Source organism: Podarcis tiliguerta (genome assembly GCF_965153285.1).
Source record: "Podarcis tiliguerta genome assembly, chromosome: 1".
Taxonomy (NCBI): domain Eukaryota; kingdom Metazoa; phylum Chordata; class Lepidosauria; order Squamata; family Lacertidae; genus Podarcis; species Podarcis tiliguerta.
This window is the reverse complement of record NC_139534.1, coordinates 14166962-14192702: the sequence shown is the minus strand read 5'-3', so window position 1 is coordinate 14192702 and position 25741 is coordinate 14166962. Positions and strand designations below refer to the sequence as shown.

General features: G+C 42.0%; 1 protein-coding gene across 1 annotated transcript in view; it reads right to left on the bottom strand.

The window, feature by feature from the left end:
* Positions 1-25741, bottom strand: part of PGAP1 (post-GPI attachment to proteins inositol deacylase 1) — a 49739-nt gene that overhangs the window by 11538 nt on the left and 12460 nt on the right. The window contains exons 2-18 of the mRNA XM_083407476.1: positions 23055-23208; positions 20098-20273; positions 19149-19320; positions 13931-14091; positions 12596-12648; positions 12416-12482; positions 12173-12278; positions 10743-10798; positions 9655-9738; positions 9462-9511; positions 7119-7170; positions 6767-6844; positions 5589-5664; positions 5211-5284; positions 5022-5073; positions 1597-1663; positions 734-842 (exon numbers count right to left, since the gene is read on the bottom strand). Coding sequence (XP_083263602.1) covers positions 734-842; positions 1597-1663; positions 5022-5073; positions 5211-5284; positions 5589-5664; positions 6767-6844; positions 7119-7170; positions 9462-9511; positions 9655-9738; positions 10743-10798; positions 12173-12278; positions 12416-12482; positions 12596-12648; positions 13931-14091; positions 19149-19320; positions 20098-20273; positions 23055-23208 — 1587 coding nt within the window. The remainder of the gene's footprint in view (positions 1-733; positions 843-1596; positions 1664-5021; positions 5074-5210; positions 5285-5588; positions 5665-6766; positions 6845-7118; positions 7171-9461; positions 9512-9654; positions 9739-10742; positions 10799-12172; positions 12279-12415; positions 12483-12595; positions 12649-13930; positions 14092-19148; positions 19321-20097; positions 20274-23054; positions 23209-25741) is intronic.

The following is a 25741-nucleotide window of genomic DNA, read 5'->3' as shown; positions in this document are numbered from 1 at the left end:
TGGGGGATTGCCAGCATTGTGCGTGTAGAAATGTCCCTCAAAGTCCACTTAGTACAATCATTATGCCTTTTCAGTAACATGGTAAGATTTTCCCCCAGCACAGAATGTTTGCCCAGGCCTTTGTTAAGCGTCACCTAGTTAAGTGTCATTTTATGTGGGGTTTTTTAGTGACAGGCAACTATACTTTATTTTTTGTCATTTTTTTATCCTCAGAATTATTAACAATAGCAAAATGTGCATTTTAGTGGAAAATAAATAAATACAGCACTCTTAAAATGCTCACTTCACAAAAGGTGAAAGCTCGGTTGATCTTATTTAAAATATTTTATTACCAGCATTTCACTGCAAAGCAATCCCAGAGCGGGTTACAATTTAAAAATCAGATCCATGTAAAATGATGCAACCATATCTGGTAAAACAAGGCAGTCCATTTGCAATCATAAGGAAACACTGAACAACAGGCCTAGGCACTAATTACTGAGCAAAGACCAGGGGAAATAAAGAATTCCAAAACTGGGGTGCCATTACCAAGAAGGCTCTCTCCTACTCTGACATATAACAAAAATCAGTTGGCTGAAATACAACCAAGGGAACTTCACTTCAGTTGTGCATCAAAAGACTTCCACTATTTGTCTTTTACTACAATACAGAAAATGGGCCCCCTTGTTTTGAAGGGAAGTAGGGGAAATGTAACTCTCTTTTTTATACTTACTTCATATAGGCTTTCACTTACTTCATATTGGCAATCTGAAGATGAATAAATGTTCAACGATGGAACAGCAGTGTCATTTTCAGGCTGGGCAATGTGCAGCTTTGCAGAAATCTCAGTCGAAGATGGAACCCTGTGGTGGTTAGGTTATTTTTTTTAAATAATGATCTGCAATGAACACTTGTCCAATCTAAAATAAAGTCTGATGTGATCCTTTTAAGTGTGCATGGCATTGTGAGACAGGAGAACTCATTTTGTGCAGGAGGATACATTGCTAGCTTTTGCTGCAGGTTCCACTGGTTGTTGTTTTTTAATGACGAGCTAAAAACGAGACATTCAGAGCTGTCATTCATTTAAGAAGTGGCATTACCTACCGCTTATCAAGGTTTCCATATCATTCAGACTTTGAAACTATGGTTGAAGCTAGTTTGCAAACTCTGATTAGGGTGGGAGCCATGGTTTTAACCAGTGGAGATAACACTGCCAGCAAGGAAGAATAATTTATTAAAGGGACTGCTTGGACCTATGAATAAGTGACCAGCAACATATTCACTCCTCAAGCCTCTTCCAACTGATGATACCTTTTTGGAATTATTCTAGGAGAGGCATACACATGGAAGCATCAAGACAAAGCCATGTCTCATGTGGACTTGGGAAGAAACGGGGAATTAGTAGGAATCTTCTGGCTACTTAACTATTATTCGGTGTTTTGTTGTTACACACGAAACCTTCACCCTTCCTTAAAAACTCTGACGTTAAGATCATTTGCTATACCAAATTTTGTGGTCCTATTCACCTGCATATTGTGAGAACGCATTCATATCATATATGGAAGTCCTAAGGTGTGACACTTTTCAGTGACGTAAAGAAATCAAATAAACTCTTACTGTGACAAAGTTAAAGAGTCTTCATAGGACCATGGTATATGAAGTTGGTACACAGTAGGTTTCCTTTCTGAAAGAAGCAAATGAAAGTACATAATAAAACAAAGAGCCAAGCACGTGATGAAATACAGTTTAAATCAGGCCACTACAAAAGGACTCTGCTACAACAAACAAATAAACTTTTCAAAACGTATCACGCTATCAAAAAGCAAGTCCAAGGAGTGTTTTACAACACCTTAGGTTCTGCTGTGACATGAGAGACCAAGAATGAGGCCCAAATCTCATTTGACTCTCTTTTTGTTTCTTTAGATCTTAACACTTAAAAAATAGTCATAAAACAGCTAGAATGTAAGGTTGCAGAATTGTAATGAAATGTAACAACAACTGAAATAACAATACAGTGGTACCTCGGGTTACATAAGCTTCAGGTTACAGACTCCGCTAATCCAGAAATATTACCTCGGGTTAAGAACTTTGCTTCAGGATGAGAACAGAAACTGTGCTCCAGTGGTGCAGCGGCAGCAGGAGGGCCCATTAGCTAAAGTGGTGCTTTAGGTTAAGAACAGTTTCGGGTTAAGAACGGACCTCCGGAACGAATTAAGTACTTAACCCAAGGTACCACTGTAATGTGTAATTCTCTTATTCCAATAACCATCTCCCAGTTGCTCACAATCTCTAATGATCGGCATTTTAATTTTTTTGCTTCTTTGCCAATGTGTCTCGTCTATCTCAATTTTGCATTGAGCCACACTTCTCATTATTCACGTCACACTGCAGACTCAAGCGGCACGGCAGACTTAATATTAGGGCTGTGTGATATCATCATTTACCCGATTCCAACTCTGCAGGCAGGCACAGTGAAAGAAATAGAAAGAGGCTTATGAAGTACAACAAGAGCAAAGAGAAATGGCAACTGTGCCACTCAGCAAGATAAATGGGAAGGTCATTCACAGAACAGAAAATGTATGTTCACTTCATCCGTTTTCACTCTTAAGTGGCATTAGATTGCCAACTTTAAGGAGAGTGCCGTGCACCCAGTTCAAGTGGCAATTTAAAAATGTCAGGCTTACGATGCATAAGCTTCCTCTCTGCACTGACACACACTTCTTGGGCATGAGGATGATAAGGTTCTGCTGGCATAAATGGGAGATTTCAAGATGCCAAGCGGCTGTGTGATTGTTATCATAAGTGGAAAAAACCCAGCCACATAAATCTGCCTTTGTAATGCCTAACATCCAAGTACTACCCAAGACAAAGCGAATCAGTTTGGATTAGGGAAAGGATAACTACAAAAGATCAAGTAACAAACTGGTAGTCTGCTAACGCAACGGACAACGAAAGACCATGCCTTGTTATTAATGCTAACCTGCAAGTTCTGGGGCGGGGGCAAGAGGAGAATTTCAAGAGCAATCCAGGTTCATTTTAAATGTTGTGTGCCTGCAGCATAATGAACCAGTCATTTTACCACTGTGAACCCTGAAAGCTGCTGACTTTAATGAAAGGAATAATATTTGCATCCTATCCACATCACCATGTTTCCAATGGGTCTCTCTCTCTCTCTCTCTCTCTCTCTCACACACACACACACACACACACACAGCACATATACCATCTCATACATATGAACTGAAAGCTTCCCTCTGAAACAGATTAGAAAACAAATTTAGGCATCTTAGGGATGCCAACTACATTTGCACACATTTAATTCCTCTCTCGCCCACACAGGGATCTATATACAGTGGTAGCTCGGGTTACATATGCTTCAGGTTACATACACTTCAGGTTACAGACGCCGCTAACCCAGAAACAATACTTCGGGTTAAGAACTTTGCTTCAGGATGAGAACAGAAATCGTGCGGCAGCAGCAGGAGGCCCCATTAGCTGAAGTGGTGCTTCAGGTTAAGAACAGTTTCAGGTTAAGTACAGACCTCCAGAACGAATTAAGTACATAACCAGAGGTACCACTGTATACCAAATCTAAACGATCAGAACAGAGTTTAGAATAAAACTTAGCTCAGTGGCAACACACATTTAGCTGGTTTACCAGGACACACCAGCTGCTCACCAGTGATAAAATCATCAAATAAAATTCTCAGTCCACACCCCATTAATGAAGCAGAGTCCTGAATCTACTGTCACATCTCAGTTATCACTTACATTAGAAAATATTTTAGCTCCATTTGAGGGGAAGAAACACATACACACACACTTTATTTTCTTTCAAACATTTCAGCCCAATCTTGTAATGCTCAGGAAATACCCCAATAAATAAGGGATTAAGAATATTAAAATCTATGGACTAAAATGAATTTTGCCATTGCATTAAAAGTAAGCTTAAATTTGCCTCCCAAGTACCCATCCATTTTTAAATCAACCGATTAAAAAAAAAAGTTCTTGTAACAGAGTCGTTTCCCCCCCTTACCCATGATAAGAGCAAACAAAAAATAATGGATTCTGAAACACACACTCTAATTGGCTGATTTAAGCAGACATCTCCACATGCTGATACCTTAGCTTATTTGTAGTTCACTAGTTCACCTGCTAAACTTGAGATAGTAGTTCAGATCAAATCTTCTAGATTAACAGACCTTTCAGACCTGATATATATCTATCAGCTAAAAGAGTTAACATAATATGAAATCAAGCTGGGGTACTGCAGAAAAATTGAGCTGAATTGTAGAGTGCTTTGTAATGAACTGGCAAGCTCAGCTACTGAAACTATACAGTGGTGCCTCGCAAGACGAAATTAATTCGTTCCGCGAGTCTCTTCGCCTAGCGGTTTTTTCGTCTTGCGAAGCAACCCTATTAGCGGATTAGCGCTATTAGCGGCTATTAAAGGCTTAAGGGATTAGCGGATTAGCTGCTAAAAGGCTATTAGTGATTTAGCGGCTTAGAAAAAGGGGGTGGGGAGCGGAAAAAAATCGCAGGAACTCGCAAGACATTTTCGTCTTGCGAAGCAAGCCCATAGGGAAATTCGTCCTGCGAAGCGCATCGAAAAACGAAAAACCCTTTCGTCTAGCGGGTTTTCCGTCTTGCGAGGCATTCGTCTTGCGGGGCACCACTGTACTTCAAGAAAAGAAGACGACTGTTATGAAATCTCAGCAAAACTGAAGAAAAACGAACAAAAATTGGGAGATTTTAAAAGCAGGGAAGAGCAAGGTGGGCCTTAATATTGGATGTGCCTTGCTCAAATGTGAATCAGTAGGTTTCAATACAGTACATGAAATCGTACATCAGTAAACAAAGCCAAAAAATAATAATCAAATAAGGTTAATTTTACAGCAAGTCAGACTACAAAATGAGCTTAGAAATGAAGACTACAGAACAAATGATATTACAAAAATAAGAGCATGCGAGTAATGAGGTACATCAAAGGATTCCCTCCCTCCCAACACTGGTTTAAAAGTGATTTCTGGAAATAAATTTACCTTTAAGTGACTGGCATCGGCTCTCTATAAGGATGTTAAAAGCTTGGTATATCTAAACAAATGTAACAATGCAATACATGTTAGTTTACTAGAACTCCCCAAAAGAACTAACCCAAAACAGAAAACATATGTACCTGAAATAATAATAATAAAATAATAATAATAATGGGAAAAAATCAGTATTTATACCTGACCAAAATGTTGAAGCTGAACCTTGTGAATAAGGCCAGTTGAATTTAATACGATTTTGCTTGAAGAAAGCCCTGTAGAAAGTAATGCCTCATGTCAGAAGTAGTCAGTAAATTATCATTATTACTTATTTCATTTCTATACCGCTTTATATTTTTAAGAAAAATCTCAAAGCGGTACACAGAATAGTAAAACATCAATAAAACAATCTGAGGAAAGTCAAAGATAGAGTATACAGTCAAAGCAACGTAATTAACAGAAAACTAAAATATTATCTTAAAGATTTCAGTCTTTAGAGTCACAACTAACAAGAAATAATTATTTAAATACACGGAAACCAGAATCATGCATTTGCCAAATGCAGCGAAGGAGGCCTACCAAATGAAAAAAGGTGGGTCACTGGAAGCTGTACTGTTCTTGAAGCTTCGTTAAAGAACTCGCAGTCCAAAGTAAACTGCAACAAAGAAATACAAAGTGATTTCTAGAATTTCTGGCAGTGGTCCAGATAGCATTTCATCCTCACAAAGTGGAAAACCAAGGCAAGGTACAGTGGAACCTCGGTTGTCGAACGCTTCCGAAGTTGAACGTTTTGGCTTTCGAACGCTGACAACCCGGATGTGAATGCTTCCGTTTTCGAACGTGCCTCGGAAGTCGAACGGCTTCCGAGGCGCGTTTCTCCATTTTTTCAATGGATTTTGCCGACTGGCAATTGCGCCTTGGTTGTCGAATGTTTAGGAAGTCGAACGGTCTTCTGGAACGGATTATGTTCGGCAACTGAGGTTCCACTGTATTAAACTTCACACCAGGAGAACTGGGTTCGAGAGCTGACTCAACCATAAACTTAACAAATCACCTTACAGTGCTACCTCGGGTTACATACGCTTCAGGTTACAGACTCCGCTAACCCAGATATATTACCTCAGGTTAAGAACTTTGCTTCAGGATGAGAACAGAAATCGTGCTCCGGCAGCGCGGCGGCCACATTAGCTAAAGTGGTGCTTCAGGTTAAGAACAGTTTCAGGTTAAGTACGGACGTCTGGAACGAATTAAGTACTTAACCCGAGGTACCACTGTATTAGTAAACAGAAATAAGCATAGTGGTCATTTCTGTATCACCTGCAAATGTTCTGCAGATTCTCAAATGTGTCATTTGGAACTAAGCATATTTTAGGCTCTCTTGTGGAGCCTAAAGCATGGTTTGTGCTTTACCCCAGATACTACAGAAGCAAACAACTCTTGCAGTCAATCCATCAATAGTCTAACACAGGCACAGGCAAACTTGGCCCTCCAGATGTTTTGGGACTACAATTCCCATCATCCCTAGCGCAGTGGTCAGGGATGATGGGAATTGTAGTCTTAAAAAACATCTGGAGGGCCGAGTTTGCCTATGCCTGGTCTAACAGCAAAGACTTGGCTCATTTGTTAAAAGAAAGCAACAGTTCTCATCACAAGCTATAGCATGCGCTAAAAAATACAACATTTCAGGAAAAGTTATGTAAAATACTCAGGTGGTATTGGTTTTAAACACACACAAACTAGACACTCCTCTCTATTACCTTATTACCATTGACGGCTGGTATATGAAGCACAAGATGAGACAAAGAAGGATAGTCTTCAAGTTTCAGAGTCACAGTCTAGAAAGACAAAACATGCAAAAGTAATGTTTAACTGGCCTGCAAAGTGTATTTTGAGTCTTTTAAAAAAATCATGGTGAAAATAATTTCGAAGTCTCCTGCAGAGCACTTAAACCACAAGGAAAAACTGGAACTGTTAATTTTATCACAGAAGCTCTTCAAAATGTGTTTAAGTGGATTCATTAGTGTTTAAGTGCACAGAACATTTATATTCTCTTAAATAATGAATAAACAAACAAGTGTTTAGTTTTCAAGGAAATGGTACAATTTTTACCTTAACTGTTGGCAGTAATTCAGTTTTCCAACTCAAATCAACACCTCGCAGACTGTAGAAAAAATTACTAGAAATTAGAGAACCATGCTAGATGTTCATGAATATTTATTTCAAGTTTCTTATGCACAATGGTATATTTTAATTGGTAAGCAAGTTTAGAAAGCAACTCTAATATCACTATTATTGATACCTATAGCTAATGTGGTGTAGTGGCCAGAGTGTCAAAATAGGCCTTTGTGGAAATGTAGGTCTAAATGCCCTCAGGCAAGAAACTGTAACACAATAAGCACATTCTAAAATTATGGAGATAAGACATAAAAAGTTTGACTCTGGCCACAATTCTGAAGTGTTTAGAAGCTTTCACTTCCATTTTGGATTCACTGTTGTTGTTTAGTCGTTTAGTCGTGTCCGACTCTTCGTGACCCCATGGACCAGAGCAGGCCAGGCACTCCTGTCTTCCACTGCCTCCCGCAGTTTAGTCAAACTCATGTTTGTAGCTTCGAGAACACTGTCCAGCCATCTTGTCCTCTGTTGTCCCCTTCTCCTGGTGCCCTCCATCTTTCCCAACATCAGGGTCTTTTCCAGGGAGTCTTCTCTTCTCATGAGGTGGCCAAAGTATTAGAGCCTCAGCTTCAGGATCTGTCCTTCCAGTGAGCACTCAGGGCTGATTTCCTTCAGAATGGATAGGTTTGATCTTCTTGCAGTCCATGGGACTCTCAAGAGTCTCCTCCAGCACCATAATTCAAAAGCATCAATTCAGATTCACTGTAGCATGTTGCAATTTTTTAATCTCGACAAACTGTGGTTAATTTTAACTGTACTTTGCTGAAATAAGCCACCTTCCAACTGTAATTTGTGAAGTTGGCTTCTTTCAGCAAACCATAGTGAATAGGTTTGCCATACGTTTGGAATTTCCCAGACATAACTGGAATACTGCTGTTGGAAGCAGTGTCTAGGTGGAAATGTCCAGAAAAATGCGGGTGTATGGCACCTCATGTCAGCAGTGTTGTTTTGAGCAATTCTACTTTTTAAAACGAGGGTGGCGCTGTGGGTTAAACCACAGAGCCTAGGGCTTGCCGATCAGAAGGTCAGTGGTTTGAATCTCCGCGACGGGGTGAGCTCCCGTTGCTCGGTCCCTGCTCCTGCCAACCTAGCAGTTCGAAAGCACAAAGTGCAAGTAGATAAATAGGTACCGCTCTGGCAGGAAGGTAAACGGCGTTTCCATGCGCTGCTCTGGTTCGCCAGAAGCGGCTTAGTCATGCTGGCCACATGACCCGGAAGCTGTACGCCGGCTCCCTCGGCCAATAAAGTGAGCTGAGCACAGCAACCCCAGAGTCGGTCACGACTGGACCTAATGGTCAGGGGTCCCTTTACCTTTACTTTTTTAAAAGCTCCAAAATGTCTGGTTTTTCCAATTTTGCCCAAAAAGCTCAATAACTTTTGGCAAAACTAAAACAAATACAACAACTTTGCCTCCCCCCCCCCAAGCTTTTATTCCCTTCCTTCTCTGCAGAAACTACCCTTTACCACTGGTCCAGACATTTACTGTGTCTAATGTTCCTGCACAACAGCTAATTAGCAAATAAGCTGTTCTGCAGATTTCTACATGGAAGTTATAAAGGGAAGGCAGCAAGCAGACATAAACTCCCTCTATATATTGTCGTCATCCTCTTAGAGAAAGTTTAAGGATGTTTTACCAAAAAACCAAAAATTCTTAACTTGCCCTTTTGTGCAAACATTTTGGTTACCGGTCAGTGGAAACAATAAAATAATGGCTAAGGAATACATGGAAGACTGTTAATGTATAAATTGGCATATTGCAAACAAATACCGGAAGGCCTTTCCTTGAGCAAGAACTACCGGTATTTTGAGCACTGAAAATGCTTTCTCATGTACTAGATAAACCATATGAAAGTGTTACAGTGCTAAATGTGATATTATAATACGGCTATATTAATGTTCTTTCTTCAGTATTTAAATATAACTGCAGGGTGCTTAAGCTAATTTTGAATACGTTCAAAATCCACCAGTCCCCAGGGGAATCCTATTCATTAAAGCCAAATACACAGCTAACCGTGGGATTATAGGGATTCTCCTAATCCAAGAAGTGGATTAAGGCAGGTTTAAGGGTGGCTTAAATTCCTAGTATGTCACAACAGTCGGAAGAGGCCAGAAAATATAACACAAAAATGAAAACAAAACAGAACTAAGCACCACCTGTTTTAAGCAAATACAAAACCAAACCTTATTTTTAAATGAACATTAAAAACAGCAGTAATTTGCATAAGTATCTTCGGCAAACAGTTCTATTTTACTTGTTTATGAAATGTAAAATATATTTACCACACAGGTGAGGAACTGTTTATACAGCCATATATCCAACTGTTTGTGTCCTGATAGATAAAACAGGTATGTGGGGGAGAGAGGTAAGAATACACGTTATAGCTTGGCATACAAAATAGTGAAAGTATTTAAATCGTTTTCTTACTATAAATACATAAGTTAAGTCAAGCCGCAAAGGAAAGCAATTTCTCACCAACATACTGCTTTGACAGTAGACATGACTGTATGGTTTTCGATGGCCTGAGAGAGGGAAAGTAAAGTATTTTCCATCCGATTCCTGTTCGGAAAAGGACAAAAACATGCTGAATTGAAACTGTAGTAGTTTGGAGAACTGCTGGAACAGGATTGAGCAGACACGGTTCCCAATCACCATTAGCCATGTACAGTCCTGGACAGTCTACTGGGGGTGGGCCAAAAGCTCAGAAGCAGAGCACATACTTTGCAGGCAGAAGGTCTCAGGTTCAATACTTGGCATCTCCAGGTACGACTGGGAAACAAGACCCGTCTGAAACCCTGGAGAGTCTGATTTGGCATAAAGTAGGGTTGGAGACGCGGGTGGCGCTGTGGGTTAAACCACAGAGCCTAGGACTCGCCGATCAGAAGGTCGGCGGTTCGAATCCCCGCGACGGGGTGAGCTCCTGTTGATCGGTCCCTGCTCCTGCCCACCTAGCAGTTCGAAAGCACGTAAAAGTGCAAGTAGATAAATAGGTACCACTCCAGTGGGAAGGTAAACAGCGTTTCCGTGTGCTGCTCTGGTTCACCAGAAGCGGCTTAGTCATGCTGGCCACATGACCCGGAAGCTGTACATCGGCTCCCTTGGCCAATAAAACAAGATGAGCGCCGCAACCCCAGAGTCGGTCACGACTGGACCTAATGGTCAGGGGTCCCTTTACCTTAGGGTTGGAGATCTTATCAAAGCAGCCCAAGGCTGAACTCCCTTCTGGGCCACCTTACAAGGGCCGTATGCTAGAGGCGAGCGGGGCAAGAGGCAAAATGGGCAGCATAACAGTAGGCTGCATTCTACACACACACACACACACACACACACACACACCCCTATTCTCCAGCCCAACAAGCATTTCAGGCAGGCAAAATACATGTGAGTGTGGACCAGGGCCAGTGAAGAGTTTGGCTGGTGGAGTGGAGTTGTGGCCCGTGAAGAATTCCAGGGATCAAATAAGCAGGCCTTAAGTTGCTGCATTTGCCTGCTGGGCAGCTTCCCATGTCATCTATCCGAAATTAAACAAGTTACAGTTAAAAGAAGAAATCAACGCAACTCACATTGTACACTGTATAGGACCATTTTGAAGTTTTAATCTGGATCCAGTTTACTTCTCCTGCAATCAAGCAACATCACTCTTCACACATCCAGGAATAAAATGCTTCCTACAAAATTACCACCACTGTTTTGGTTTTTTCACTTTCTAACTTCAAATAGTATCAAGCCATGATATCTGCCGAGGACCGGACTTCATACAAATAAGGAATAAGCTTAAGAATATACAAAGATCCATTTCCCTGATGGTGTTGTACTAAACCACCCAAGATTTAATGACATAAAAGTACAGTGGTGCCCCGCAAGACGAATGCCTCGCAAGACGGAAAACCCCCTAGACGAAAGGGTTTTCCGTTTTGGAGGTGCTTCACAGGACAAATTTGCTATGGGCTTGCTTTGCAAGACGAAAATGTCTTGCGATTCCTGGGGGGTTTTTTTCCGCTCCCCACCCCCTTTTTCTAAGGCACTAAGCTGCTAATAGCCTTTTAGCAGCTAATCCACTAATCCCTTAAGCCTTTAATAGCCGCTAATAGCAGCTAAACCGCTAATAGCGCTAATCCGCTAATGGGCTTGCTTCGCAAGACGAAAAAACCGCTAGACGAAGAGACTCACGGAATGGATTCTTTTCATCTTGCGAGGCACCACTGTATAGCACCAACTTAGAACTAGTTCGTTCTGTGAACTCTCCCCCTAAAATAATGTGGTGGTGATGATGCAGTATGAAGTTGGTTCAAGAAGTTAGAGAAGCCACACACAGGCCATGTTCATATACTGTCAGAGACCAGGCTGAGGAGTACTGCTCTGATGGGGAATGTTGGGAGCCTCCCCCTCCCCCTGACCAGGATTCTGAGGTGCCCAGGAGCAGTGGAGCAGTATAGATTTGGAACAGTGGTTTACAGAGGGGCATAGTTCTGAAGACAAAAGTTGGGAAGAACTGGGGGGTGAACAACAAAGTGAAGAACAGGAAGAGAGAGAGCTAACAGGCACTCTCTCCCTGGAAAGTATTCAGCCTATCAGTCCAAGGTCACGTAGAGCAGATAAGGTGGCTACACAACAAGAAGGGTGGTTGCGAGATGCGGAAGTGACTAGGAAGGAAGTGGGTGGAATCCTTAACTGGGAACACCTTCATTCCGAGAATGGATGCTTTGTTCATTTGCTGTGATCATTACATGGTAAGGGACTCTTTTCGCTTTGTCCTGCTTATCTACAGCCAAATGGGGGGAGGAAGCCGAGACCTAGGAGCCTGGCATATACAATGCTAAACCATGGTTTGGTGCTATGTGCACAAAATGGGAAAATCCCAAGTAAAGCATCAGGTAGGAGAAGGAGCTGCCAGTGTTTAGTTTCACCAGAAAACACGGCTTATTTCAAACCCATTTTGCTTAGACTCACTACCAACCCTGATCTTGTATTAAAAAAAAAAAGATAAGCTAACCTGTTAGTTCAGCAACAGATTCAGGGCTCTCTTCATATAATTTTGCAGGGTGCCTCAGAAAGTGATGATTTAACACTAGCATTCTCTTCTGTGGATCTTCTGTTATCTAAGAATTAACACGTGATTTCAGAAGAATTTTAACTTAAGTTTGGTCGCAATGAAGCATATTTATACTAAACCCAAGACAGAATATGGATTCAAATTAACATTAATACCATCACTATTTACAACAGAAATACAAACCTGCTTAGTGTTTTCATCAATAAGGTCAAAAAATGCTCGGATGGTAGCCAAGATCAATTCTTTACACCTATAAAAAGAGTGTAAGGGAAAAAGGCTAGTTATATAAACTACAGATAAAAACGAAATCAAGCAACAAAAGAAGAGTCAATTCGGGTACCTAATCTGGTTCTAGCTGCTTACCAAACTATGGAGAGATGGTCTGTTGAAGCCCAGACACGAGGAATGGCTGAAGTCTATTTAAGAAGAGATTTCTGTTACTTCTTTTCAAAAATTACTAATGAGAAACACTTAATATTATCTTAATGAAGAAAGCACATTGCTGACATCCTGCCCACGGCTAAAATCCCAATGGCAGGGATTCAAAGGGCTAGTTTAGACATGCACAGAACAGCAAAAGTTCTGCCTTTCGCCCTGTAATAGCAGATCACTATGTCTCAGAACTGCAGCTCAGTGTCAAAATTGGTTTGGCATGTAGCACGGCATAGCTGTCAACTTACAGATTTGAAAGTAAGGGACCAGCAGCCTCGAAAATAAGGGATCAGCAGCCAAAATAAGGGATTTTCAGGGCGCAGGTAGGTTCAACTTCTGAGCCCCTCCGAGCCAAAGGCAGAAAGCCCAGCCAGCAGCCAAACAAAGCCTCAAGCGGTGGTTCCCACAGCGCAGCAACCCGGCAAAGGGGATGCAGCAAGGAAAACCACCATCACCTCTCCGCTGGGAAGCACTGAGCAAAAGCGAGTCCCCAGGAAACGCGGCCTCTTTGATCGGCACAAGGCATGCAAGCTCCACCCCCCCCAGTCGTTCTTAAGACTCCTTATTGGGTGAGCAACGCAGCCAAGCAACACAGTTGGCGCCTCCCTCACCCCTGGCCGGCAGGGAGGGAAAGGAGCTGCTTCCTTTGAAACCCGGGAAATTTAAGGGACATCATCAATAAGGGACAGCAGCGGGACATGGCGCTGGGATAAGGGAGTTTCCCGCTAAATAAGGGACGGTTGACAGCTATGTAGCACAGAGAGCGGCTGTTCGGGAAGGGGAATGTTAAAAGTGTCCTTGGATATGTAAAATTTGGTGTGTGGTTCTTTGGATCCTTCTGTTCAGCCAGCTGAATGCAGGACTGCAGTCTTTAGACAGAATCCAAAAATTTACTTTAATTAGGCAAGCCCCATCTCTTAGTCATGTCCAGTAGGATTTCTTATTTCTTCGTGCTAGGCCCTTTTATCAGAAAAGGAATTTGGGAGAAAAACGTTTATATACTGGCCCAAGCATTACACTTCTAATCTTATAGGGAATCCACATTTGTTTGGTAACAAGTGTCACTGTTTCCACTGGGACCGAGAGCTGAATCTAGAATACAAACTTTAATCACTCCGGTTATAGTAAATGCCAGGGCAAGGATTAAATATGCAATACCTTTAACAAGAATCCTTCAGTGTGTACAAGAGCCCTAGGGTTGCAAATTACTTATCCCCAAATCTGTAAATATTACTTTAATTTTAAAAGAACGGGTGCTTAGTTTACCACAACACATAAGGCACTGCTTTGATGACTTGTTCGGGGCAGAAAAGCCAATCCTGAACGAACTTGATAATCTCGGAATCCTCCCGCCACAGAAAGAGTCGTTAGATTCTTTATTTCTTTAGCCTTCTGAATCCATTTCTGGTTTACCGCTCTGTAAAAATCTTCCAGAGGGAAAAAAAATTGTTTTAAACATTAGTTTAGCAGCATTTGTTTAGAGAAGTCCAAATTCTGAATCTGGAATAACTGAAGTGATCAACCACAACGTACATTAAAAGCTATACTTTCATACTGGGTATTAAGAATCATCTGAGGACAGCAGCATCAAAAAGATATGTATCAAAACCACCAGCTAAATGAGGAGGTCGGTGAAATAAGTGAATGAAAGATATGATATTGAAATTGTTTGAGTGTTTTAAATTGTTTTGTTTGGTTTTGTTTAGTTTAATGTGTTTAGTGTTATGTAGTGTTTTTATATTGTATTGTATTGGTTTTTATTTTTCTGTTTTTGTTTGGTTTTGTAATGTTTAAATTGTTCAAAAAGCAATAAATATTATAAAAAACAACAACAACAACAACAACAACAAACCACCAGCTAAATGCTACACAGTAAAAGGGAAAGGAAGGCGAGCTACTCAAACGAAATGAGCACAACTTGTTTTTGAGTCTCACGGCTGATTCAGACACGGCATTCTTCTTGGTTAGCACAAATGAGAGTCACTCTCACGTCTGCATACTTGGAAAGAAAATAATAATTGAGGTTTCAGTACAACTCTCTCACTCCTGATCAGGCCCACATACTCAGTAATGGATAGGAATCCATCCAAAGGTGAGATCCATATATTACCACCTCAAACAGTACCTTTTTTTCTGGGAATGCAGAGACGAGGCTGGCTCCCACTTATGCAAAACCATGCACAGATGACATGTGAATCAGCCCACACAATGCAAATTAAGGCAGCGGCTTTAGCAGTCCCAACTAAAATCAGTATTAGCTCGGAGGGAATGTGTTTAGAATCAGGCTGCAAAGACTGCCCAACACAATTTCGGAAACTGTAAATGTCAAGCAGGTGTTTTTTTTTAAACAAACAAGAGCAGTACAGTGGACGCTCGGGTTGCGAACGTGATCCATGCAGGATGCACGTTCGCAACCCGCAGCGGCGTGGCTGTGCACCGCGGGTTGCAATTTAGAGCTTCTGCGCATGCGCGACCGCCAAAACCCGGAAGTACAGTGGTACCTCGGGTTACATACGCTTCAGGTTACAGACTCCCGTAACCCAGAAATAGTACCTATGCTGTTCTATGCTGCGGTTTAGGATTACAGTGGTACCTCGGGTTACATACGCTTCAGGTTACAGACTCCCGTGACCCAGAAATAGTACCTATGCTGTTCTATGCTGCGGTTTAGGATTACAGTGGTACCTCGGGTTACATACGCTTCAGGTTACAGACTCCCGTAACCCAGAAATAGTACCTATGCTGTTCTATGCTGCGGTTTAGGACTACAGTGGTACCTCGGGTTACATACGCTTCAGGTTACAGACTCCCGTAACCCAGAAATAGTACCTATGCTGTTCTATGCTGCGGTTTAGGATTACAGTGGTACCTCGGGTTACATGCGCTTCAGGTTACAGACTCCCGTAACCCAGAAATAGTACCTATGCTGTGGTTTAGGATTACAGTGGTACCTCGGGTTACATACGCTTCAGGTTACAGACTCCCGTAACCCAGAAACAGTACCTATGCTGTTCTATGCTGCGGTTTAGGATTACAGTGGTACCTCGGGTTACATACGCTTCAGGTTACATACGCTTCAGGTTACAGACTCCGCTAACCCAGAAATATTACCTCGGGTTAAGAACTTTACCTCAGGATGAGAACAGAAATCGTGCTCCAGCGGCGCGGCGGTAGTGGGAGGCCCCATTAGCTGTAGTGGTGCTTCAGGTTAAGAACAGTTTCAGGTTAAGAACAGACCTCCAGAACGAATTAAGTACTTAACCCGAGGTACCACTATAACCCGTTCCGGTTCTTCCAGGTTTCGGCGGTCCACATCCTGAAAAAACGCAACCTGAAGCGTCTGTAACCCAAGGAATGACTGTATATTTAAGTATATTTAAGTACTGTATTTTTCGCCCCATAGGACGCACCGGCCCATAGGACGCACCATGGTTTTTTTTTGGGGGGGGGGATAAAGAAAAAAAATTATTTCCCCCCCAGGTGCTTGTGGGGCCGGCAGCGGGCAGAATAATAATAATAATAATAATAATTTTTATTTATACCCCGCCCTCCCCAGCCAAGGCCGGGCTCAGAGCGGCTTACAAGCAATAATAAAAACAAGATGAATGATTACAACTTAAAAACAAAAGTAAAATACAACATGAAAATAATGTAACATTAAAATATTAAAATGTAGCCTCATCGCAGGAGGTACAGCCCACCTTCAGACCAGGTCCGGGGACAATGGGAAGATGTGCTGCGGCTCCCCACTGTCCCCAGAGCTTGTGGGGCAGGCAGCGGGGAGAAGCGCTCTTCTCCCCGCCGCCAGCCTTCAGATCAGGATGCGCTGCGGCTCCCCACTGTCCCCGGAGCTTGTGGGGCTGGCGGCGGGGCTCTCCTGAAGCCTGGAGAGCGAGAGGGGTCGGTGCGCACCGACCCCTCTCGCTCTCCAGGCTTCAGCGAAAGCCTGCATTCGCCCCATAGGACGCACACACATTTCCCCTTCATTTTTGGAGGGGAAAAAGTGCGTCCTATAGGGCGAAAAATACGGTAATAAAACCAGCATGCGATGTTTTACTTCTCCTTTTGGGGAATTTTATTTCTCTTTTTTGGGAGTACAAAAAACCTTCCATTTTCTCAGACATAAATGAGAGGTTGGGAAAAAGGCCAACGGCTGAGGCAACTCTTCCCTTGTGGCTGCAGGCAAAAGTCCGGGAGAAAGAAAAGGAGACTTGAAGGAGGAGGAGAGGACTGCTGAAATGAAGTGACAGGAGAAAAAAAGGGCGAAAAAGGGCACAGATGTCATTAAACAAAAAAGACTTTAGAAATGATGCAAACAGTTCCCACTCCAACAGTCTGAGGACTGTAAGGTGCGGCAGCATTAATGACAGAGACTGGCAGAGACTGGCCTAGCAGCCAGGGGCGAGGGAAGGCTAACCGACACTTGGTGCAGGGTGTCGGGGCAAACTGCCCGGCGGCGCATGCGCCATACGTAGCAGTAATAAATAATAATAATAATAATTTATTATTTATACCCTGCCCATCTGGCTGAGTCCCCCCCAGCCACTCTGGGCGCCTTCCAACAAAAATGGGGGGAAATAAGGATGATATGTTTCTGGATAATATGTTTCGTTTTAATTTTGAATAAAAAAGTTATTAAAAAAAGAGAGAAAAAGAAAATGCTGGCAGATTGTTTTTATTTTTGAAAGTGCAAAATAGCACAGCTGCTTTTTGTTGGATGCTGCTTCCAAATTCTGATTGCGAGAATTAAATTCACTGTCACCATGGCAACCATACTAACGGACTCCTGCTCCATTCGGAGTCTTTCGTTTACACTCATGCTGCAGTTAACTTGATGCTAGCAATTATGCATACAGTGGTACCTCGGGTTAAGTACTTAATTCGTTCCGGAGGTCCGTTCTTAACATGAAACTGCTCTTAACCTGAAGCACCACTTTAGCTAATGGGGCCTCCTACTGCCGCTGCGCCGCCGGAGCACGATTTCTGTTCTTATCCTGAAGCAAAGTTCTTAACCTGAAGCACTATTTCTGGGTTAGCAGAGTCTGTAACCTGAGGTACCACTGTATTGGCTATTGCCTAACTTTCAAGCTACTTGGGGCATGAGGGGTAAGCTCATGAAAAACAATGCCCAGGATTAGTCAAGGTGACAGAGGTCTTGGTCACCAGAAGTTTAACACAAAAGAATCCTGCACAGAGGAAACTGCATCAAAAACACTCGGTAAAACCTTCAAGTGGCCTAGATTTCAAAGTCCTTCGTTTTCTTGTAATGCTTCCATTAGTCAAGAATCTGAGTTTAGAAAGCTGCAAGTCATTCCATTAGACTTTGATATTCAAGGGATTCTCTCAAGTGTCCCAGTTCTGTCAAAGCTCAGGCATCAGGATAATAGAATAATCAGAGCACCCACACTTATACGAGAAAACTAAGATAACCAACTTGTCACAAATAACCAAATAACCAACCCTTCTGTCTAAGTCTCTCTGCCAGTTACCAACGGCTCACCAACACTTCCCCAAAATTAAACCGGCAATTAAGCTTAATGTTTAAGCCGCGCCTGGACACATTGGGATTCTCAGGCCCATTGCCAATGTAGCCTGCAGCCAAAACATTTCAGTTATTACACATTGACTGAACTCACTCCAAAGGCTTGGAGCAAAACCTAATGAGAACACGGTACTGTACAGGAAATACGGGTTTCTAAAGGGAAGCTAAACTATAGCTGTTTAATGCCCGCATTTAAATGCCGCCTTCTAAAAGCAATGTTCTACAGTAAAGGCTTCTTTTCCTTCTGCCACGTCTGGGCTGGCTCAGTTGTCTGAAATATTTGGAATAGGGTTAAGTTGCACTGGCACAATTTAAGGTAAATGTAAAGGGACCCCTGACCATTAGGTCCAGTCGTGACCGACTCTGGGGTTGCGGCGCTCATCTCGCTTTATTGGCTGAGGGAGCCCGCGTACAGCTTCCGGGTAATGTGGCCAGCATGACTAAGCCGCTTCTGGCAAACCAGAGCAGCGCACGGAAACACCGTTTACCTTCCTGCCAGAGCGGTACCTATTTATCTACTTGCACTTTGATGTGCTTTCAAACTGCCAGGTTGGCAGGAGCTGGGACTGAGCAACGGGAGCTCACCCCGTGGCGGGGATTCGAACCGCCGACCTTCTGATCGGCAAATCCTAGGCTCTGTGGTTCAACCCACAGCGCCACCCGCGTCCCATACTGACACAATTTACCCCCGCGTAAATTACGCCGGCTTCGTAGGCCTGACACTGAATGCAATCTTGGTTGATAATTTATACGCTTAGAAATCAGAAGGGCAAGTTGCTATTTTAGAAACTTTGTTATGAACTGTAAGGAGGGCAGGAAGACAGAAGTGCCTGACGTGCTCTGGTCCATGGGGTCACGAAGAGTCGGACACAACTAAACGACTAAACAACAACAACAATCTTGCTGATGTCTACCGAGTGGTCATATTAGGAGTAAACCTACCAGTAAGATATCGGTCTAAAGGCATTACAGGTGCAATGTGAGGTGTGGCCTGAGTAACGAGGACATTGAGGAGTTCCACCTTGAAATTTTTAAGCGTCAGCAGTGCTCTTGCAACAAGGCCGCCCATGGAATGACCTACTATTGCAACGCTACGTGGAGCAAACTCCTGGCCCTTAAAAAAAAGAGAAAGGAAGCATAAGGAAGAAATTATTTGACATCAAACACACTGAGATCGTATGAAATCACAGGCACCCTCCTGCTTAATAGCTGATGTATTTGAATTCTGATGTACTTTATTGTCATTCGCCGAAAATCAAGTTACTACAAAAACTAAGACTGCAATTCAAGTACAGTTAATTGGATTTTGAATCTAAATCAGTAAGACATTTCTATATTGAGGGTGCTCAGCATAATACAGTGGTACCTCGGGTTAAGAACTTAAATCATTCTGGAGGTCTGTTCTTAACCTGAAACTGCTCTTAACCTGAGGTATCACTTTAGTGTAGATAGACAAGAACCCAACTTTCAAAGGACCCAACTTTCAAATAATGCTACTGAATGTAGTCGAGAGAGAGAATTTCAAACACTGTGTTTCCCAAACTTGGTCTCCAGTTGTTTTTGGACTACAACTTCTACCATCCCTGATCAGGACCAGTGGTCAGGGATGATGGGAATTGTAGTTCGAAAGAAGAAGAAGAAAAAGCTGGGGACCCAAGTTTGGAAAACACGACCCTATACCAAATCATGGAGATGATAGATAGATAGACAGATAGATAGATAGATGATAGATAGATTAGATAGATAGATAGATAGATAGATGGATGGATGATAGGTATCCCAACCATAAAACACAAAGCAACAGTATTTCTCTCCCAACCTGCAGCTGTCATATCCAATACAGCTAATAATTTGACAGAATTAAACAAGTGCATAATGCTTATCTCCATACCTTATACAATTTAAGAATAACTTTAATACACTCATGCACAAATCTAGTTTGCCTTTGTAGACTTCCACCATAGAGTGCAACAAGTTCCTCATTGAAGTTGACGCTGAAGACATCAAAATGATACTTGAAGTCAGCATCTTCTGCCTTTCTGAGTGCTATTGACCCAAGGGAACGTACTGAAAAAGCACACAGGAATTATTAGAAGAAAGTAGTTCAATATCTCCAGATTTTGATGCCAGGGCAGATCACTAAAATTTGACCTCAGGGGACAGAAAAGATACAGATCTATTGTTAAAGTGGAATGGAATACGCAACTGGTTGTAATTTGGTGTCACCAAACTCTATGCTAGAGAAACCCTGGCCTAACATACAATATGGAGGTATTACCTGAGAACGATATGATTTATGCAAGGAGCTTTGGAACAGATCATGATAAGGCCTGGCTGCTTCTGCATCTAGATTGCTCAACAATACAGAAGCATGGGAAAGGTGTTTCTCCACCACAGAGATCTGCACCATTCTCAAATGCATTCTGATAGCCATTTCTTTTCATAACCCTATACCGATCTATAGCTGGTTTGATAAAAAACCACAACATAGCTGCTGATCGGCATTTACTTCCATGAAGACAAGAACTAATGGCAAGAGGCTCTCGTCACAGCAGCTACTTCGGAAATTCTGATAAATAGTAGAGATTATTTATTTAGAAAAATCTCAAAGCAGTTTACAGCATATTAAAACATCAATAAAACAATCCAGAATCAAACATTTCTGAAGAAAGTCAAATATAGAGTATACAGTCAAAACAACATAATTAACAGAAAACTAAACTATTATCTTAAAGATAATATTACAAAGGAGGTCAACTACAGAATACATAATTAAAACAGAGTTAACCCAAAAAATCTTAAACATTTCAAAAAGAAAAAAAACCCCACTGCTAAATGAAATCAAATACAAAATACACATTTAAAACAGCATAATTAACAGGGTATTGGTCCATCATATTAAAACACAAACATGTTCTTGGAAGACAGACAAATTCTAAAGAGTTTAACCCTTACCCAGAATGGGAGGGGGGGCGGAATCCATGGTCAAGATTTAATTATTCTAGATCAGGAGTGGTGTTTCTAGATGTTTTTGGACTACAACTTCTATTACCCTGAGCTAGCATGGCCTATTGCCAGTGATAACTGCAGCTGGAGGGCATCATGTTTGCTATACCTGCCCTAGCTTTTATTACAGAAACTGAATTATGAATGGACAGCACTCCTTGAATGTATTTATGGATTATGAGGGCAAAAATAATACAAACAGTAAGGAATACAGATCTTACACCTTGTAGTATTTGAATTTGACTGGTAGATCTCTTGATGATATGCAGTCAGAGGGTGGTCCAAGTTTATATTTGCCCATCCTCCAAATTGACTGCTATAGCCTCTTGGTTTCATATGGCACTTCTGAGACATCGCAATGTACATATCAACATAGTTGCTCATGGCCCTCTGGCACTGGGTGGTCAAGCCACTTACATTTATTACTGAACTGGTTGCAAAATTTGCCTTGGCTGCAAGTAAGTTGAGAGCTAGGCAACAAGATAAGTATCATAAGGGGGAGTGTGAGATGTGGAGTGCTTAACTTACACAGCTGTGATTTTCGCATTTTTGTATGTTTGCTTAGCTGCTGTTGTTGTTCAGTTTTAAATCAAATAATAATAATAATAATAATAATAATAATAATAATAATAATAATAATATATTATTTGTACCCCGCCCATCTGGCTGGGCCTCCCCAGCCACTCTGGGCGGCTTCCATAGAAACAAAAAATACAGTAAAATATCACAGATTAAAAACTTCCCTGAACAGGGCTGCCTTAAGATGTCTTCTAAATGTCAGGTAGTTATTTATCGCTTTGACATCTGGTGGGAGGGCGTTCCACAGGGCGGGCGCCACTACCGAGAAGGCCCTCTGCCTGGTTCCCTGGTATTATTTGTATTCTACGCAATGTGACCAATTGTGGCGGATTATAGCTTTTAGCAACAAAGATTTCATTCATTCATTCATTCATTCATTCATGCCACTTACATAAACGAAAGCTAAGTCAAGTGCATGCAACTCCCATTTAAGTTGGGTTTGCATTCCGGGGTCACTGTGCATTTGCGCAAAATCAGAAACCCATTGAAAAAGCCTGCAAACTCCCTGCCCTGCCCCTTTGAGTGACATCTTTATTATGTTTCTGGGTTCAGCGCTGTGCGCATCTGTGCAAATGCGCACACATGCCTAAAGCAGGAGTTGCCTGTACCACTAATTTTAGTATTCCGCTTGTAAAATATATTTCCCCAGTTCTCAGAGAAAATTCCATTTTTTGCAGGTTGAAATCACATTCTGTTTCCCCAAATGGCAGTTGGGAGCATGATTCACATGGGATTTTGTTCATTTTCCAGATGCCCATATGGTATCTTCTGTGATTATTTGGATAATCCTCTTTGACGCCTGTAGCAGAGCTGGTTTGCCTAGCTCTCAATCTATTTAGAAGCCCAGGGCTAAGGATCGCTTCCTGATAAATCTCTAAAACCTTGCCCAACACCACTTTCTTTGACAACTCTTTTACATGCTTGATGTACAATAAAATAAATGCCAATCAAGATATAGTGTAAAAATAGTGCTCAGTCGCAATATATTTTGTGGATTTGTAGTTTTGATTGTTTTTAGCTTATCTTATGCGATTTTACATAATTTGGGTATTCTCACTGTTCACACATTTTACCCTACGCTATTAAATGATGCAAATACATCAACAAAGAAAGTTGGTAATTCTGTTAACAATTACACATAAACAAAATATTCAGAATACATACTTCCACAAAGACCTATGTTAAAAAAAGGTAACATTCTACATTTCCTGCTTTATGAAAGATTATAATACACACATCAGTATTGCTTCAGATATAGCTTACCTTGTTTGTAACTCCCAGCATTGCCAGGGAGAAAGAGTACTGGAATCCCAGTTACGAGCAGATTTCTATTTTCTTCTGCATAACTTCCTTCCCCGTAAAGATAGAGCTCGTAGGCTGGATAACGCCTGGATACTTTCCTAGGAAGTTTTATTTTCTGTAAAATACAATTTTGCATACAATTATAATTCTAAAATACAAGTATACTTAAATACTATTTTATGTATGCCGGAGGTAATAATTTATTGTTCAAATCTGAAATGTACATGTTAAGTACAGAAACGGTTAAGGAGGTAGCTGGGCAACTTCAAGCTGGGGTATATTTGCATTCAGCAGAGAGAGCTTTGGGAGTTTTGAAATGATGCAGATGCTTTTTCATCACCCTAAACGATCTTGCTCTCAACCCCTCCATCCCATTTCAGCTCAACTACACACAAGAAACTGAACCTACTAATAAAAGATAAAATAGCATTAGAAGCCAGGAAAGTTATTTCCACCGACATCAGTTTATCCAACAGTTTCAATGCAGTACTTACTGTATTTTTTGCTCTACAAGACTCACTTTTCCCCTCCTAAAAAGTAAGGGGAAATGTGTGTGCGTCTTATGGAGCGAATGCAGGCTGCGCAGCTATCCCAGAAGCCAGAAGAGCAAGAGGGATTGCTGCTTTCACTGTGCAGCGATCCCTCTTGTTGTTCTGGCTTCTGAGATTCAGAATATTTTTTTTCTTGTTTTCCTCCTCCAAAAACTAGGTGTGTCTTGTGGTCTGGTGCGTCTTATAGAGCGAAAAATACAGTATCTTGCTGAAAAGGAAGATATTCTGGTTCTCTTATGTAGAAAATCTAGGTAAGAAGCCCCATTTCAACCCCATGTGTCCTGGACCAGCAAATCACTTCTATTTATATCTGAGTCTCTGTATATGTGTGTGTGTGTACACGAACGTACACACACACACATGTATGTATATATATATATAAGAAATACAGGTGGCCTACTTGGAAGTTGTTGCAACAATGAGTGAAATAAAAACCCAAAAGCATTTTGCATGCCAGAAGGAATACAAAAAAGTGTTGCCTTTGAGAATGTAATTTTGTCTGACCAACTTAATAGGCTTACATCATAATGAATAAATTGTCAGGGGAGGTGAAATTGAATTCATTTAAAATTTGCTGCTTTGGCACCAGTCAACGGCATATACGTCATCAGCTAGATAAATACCGGCCAACACATGAATTGCAGATGAATTCAAACACTTATAACAATTCAGGACGCAGCCTTTCAGCTTCTTCTTTCAATACAAGCACATCATAACTTAGCAGCTAGCTTGAAAGACATTTGCTCTAAAAATGCTAAAGGTTGCCGCCAACCCCTGAATTTTATAGACCATAAAAGGGTGACGGCGATATGTGTGTGAAAATCAAAGTAATATACTTCTCAAAAACTAGGTCAGGGGCCGCAAACCTTTTTGGACGAGAGGATGCATTTTGAATTTTGAGAGTGCTGGAGGCACCAGCTACAAAATGGGTGCCACAAAATTTGAGTCTTTGCAATGCTTTCCCCAGAATTGCATTTCCATATGAGAAAAGGCTTAACCTACTGAATTTCAGCCTAGGAAATTCGAAGCAGAAAAAGTGCATTAAAGGGGAATGAGAAAAGCAGCTCTTCGGAACACAGGGGGCTCCTATTGCCTATTGCCTTTTTCAGCCGTGGACCGGTCCACTGTCCTCAGACTGTGTGGTGGGCCGGACTATTTTTTTTTTTTGGGGGGGGGGGGGATGAATGAATTCCTATGCCCCACAAACAACCCAGAGATGCATTTTAAATAAAAGGACACATTCTACTCATGTAAAAACACGCTGATTCCCGGACCGTCCACAGGCCAGATTTAGAAGGCGATTGGGCCGCATCCGGCCCCCGGACCTTAGGTTGCCTACCCCTGGCCTAGTGTCAGAACAACTCGCTTACCAATCACAGCCCTGACTTCATTCATTGCTTAAACATACTACCAGGGGAAGCAGCCAGGCTTGCTCATTTCACAGAAATCACTTAGAAGGGTATCTGCACATTTTGCTCCATAACATGCTTTCTAGGAGGGCTAGAAACTTACTTTTTAAAAAATGAAACTTCAGAGTAAGGCTCCTGCCTGGGGATGCCAACAAAAGCCTTCTCAGGCACTTTGGTGCCTGCCAGGTTGGTGACCCCTGGGTTTAGCTGTACACATTCTTACATGTGCTTAAACAGGGTCAGGTTTATTCCCTGGCCAGGGAGCCACTATATGGCATTTTGCCTTTGTACGGAAGGGTAATTTCTAGTAACACTCACACCCCCCACTCAATCCTCAATCCACTAGGCAAGCAAGTCATTAACAGAGTTCAAGGTCACATTCCAGCCAAGCTAAAGCAATCATGGAGGGTGCAAATACGTACGTGTGTGTGTGTGTGTGTGGCTGGGGTGTGGCTCGGGAGAGATCCAGACCCTGAGGTTTCTCAGCCCTACTCAGTGGCGTAGCGTGGGTTGTCAGCACCCGGGGCAAGGCAAGTAATTTGCGCCCCCTAACCCAGGGCAAGGCACTGCACGCCTGGCACCCCACACACACAGTGGGCGGCGACCTGGCGGCTCGGATCGGATTTGCACAGCCAGCACTGCAGTGAGAGAGAGTGAGTGAGCCAGGTAGGGGCAGAGAGCTGCGAGT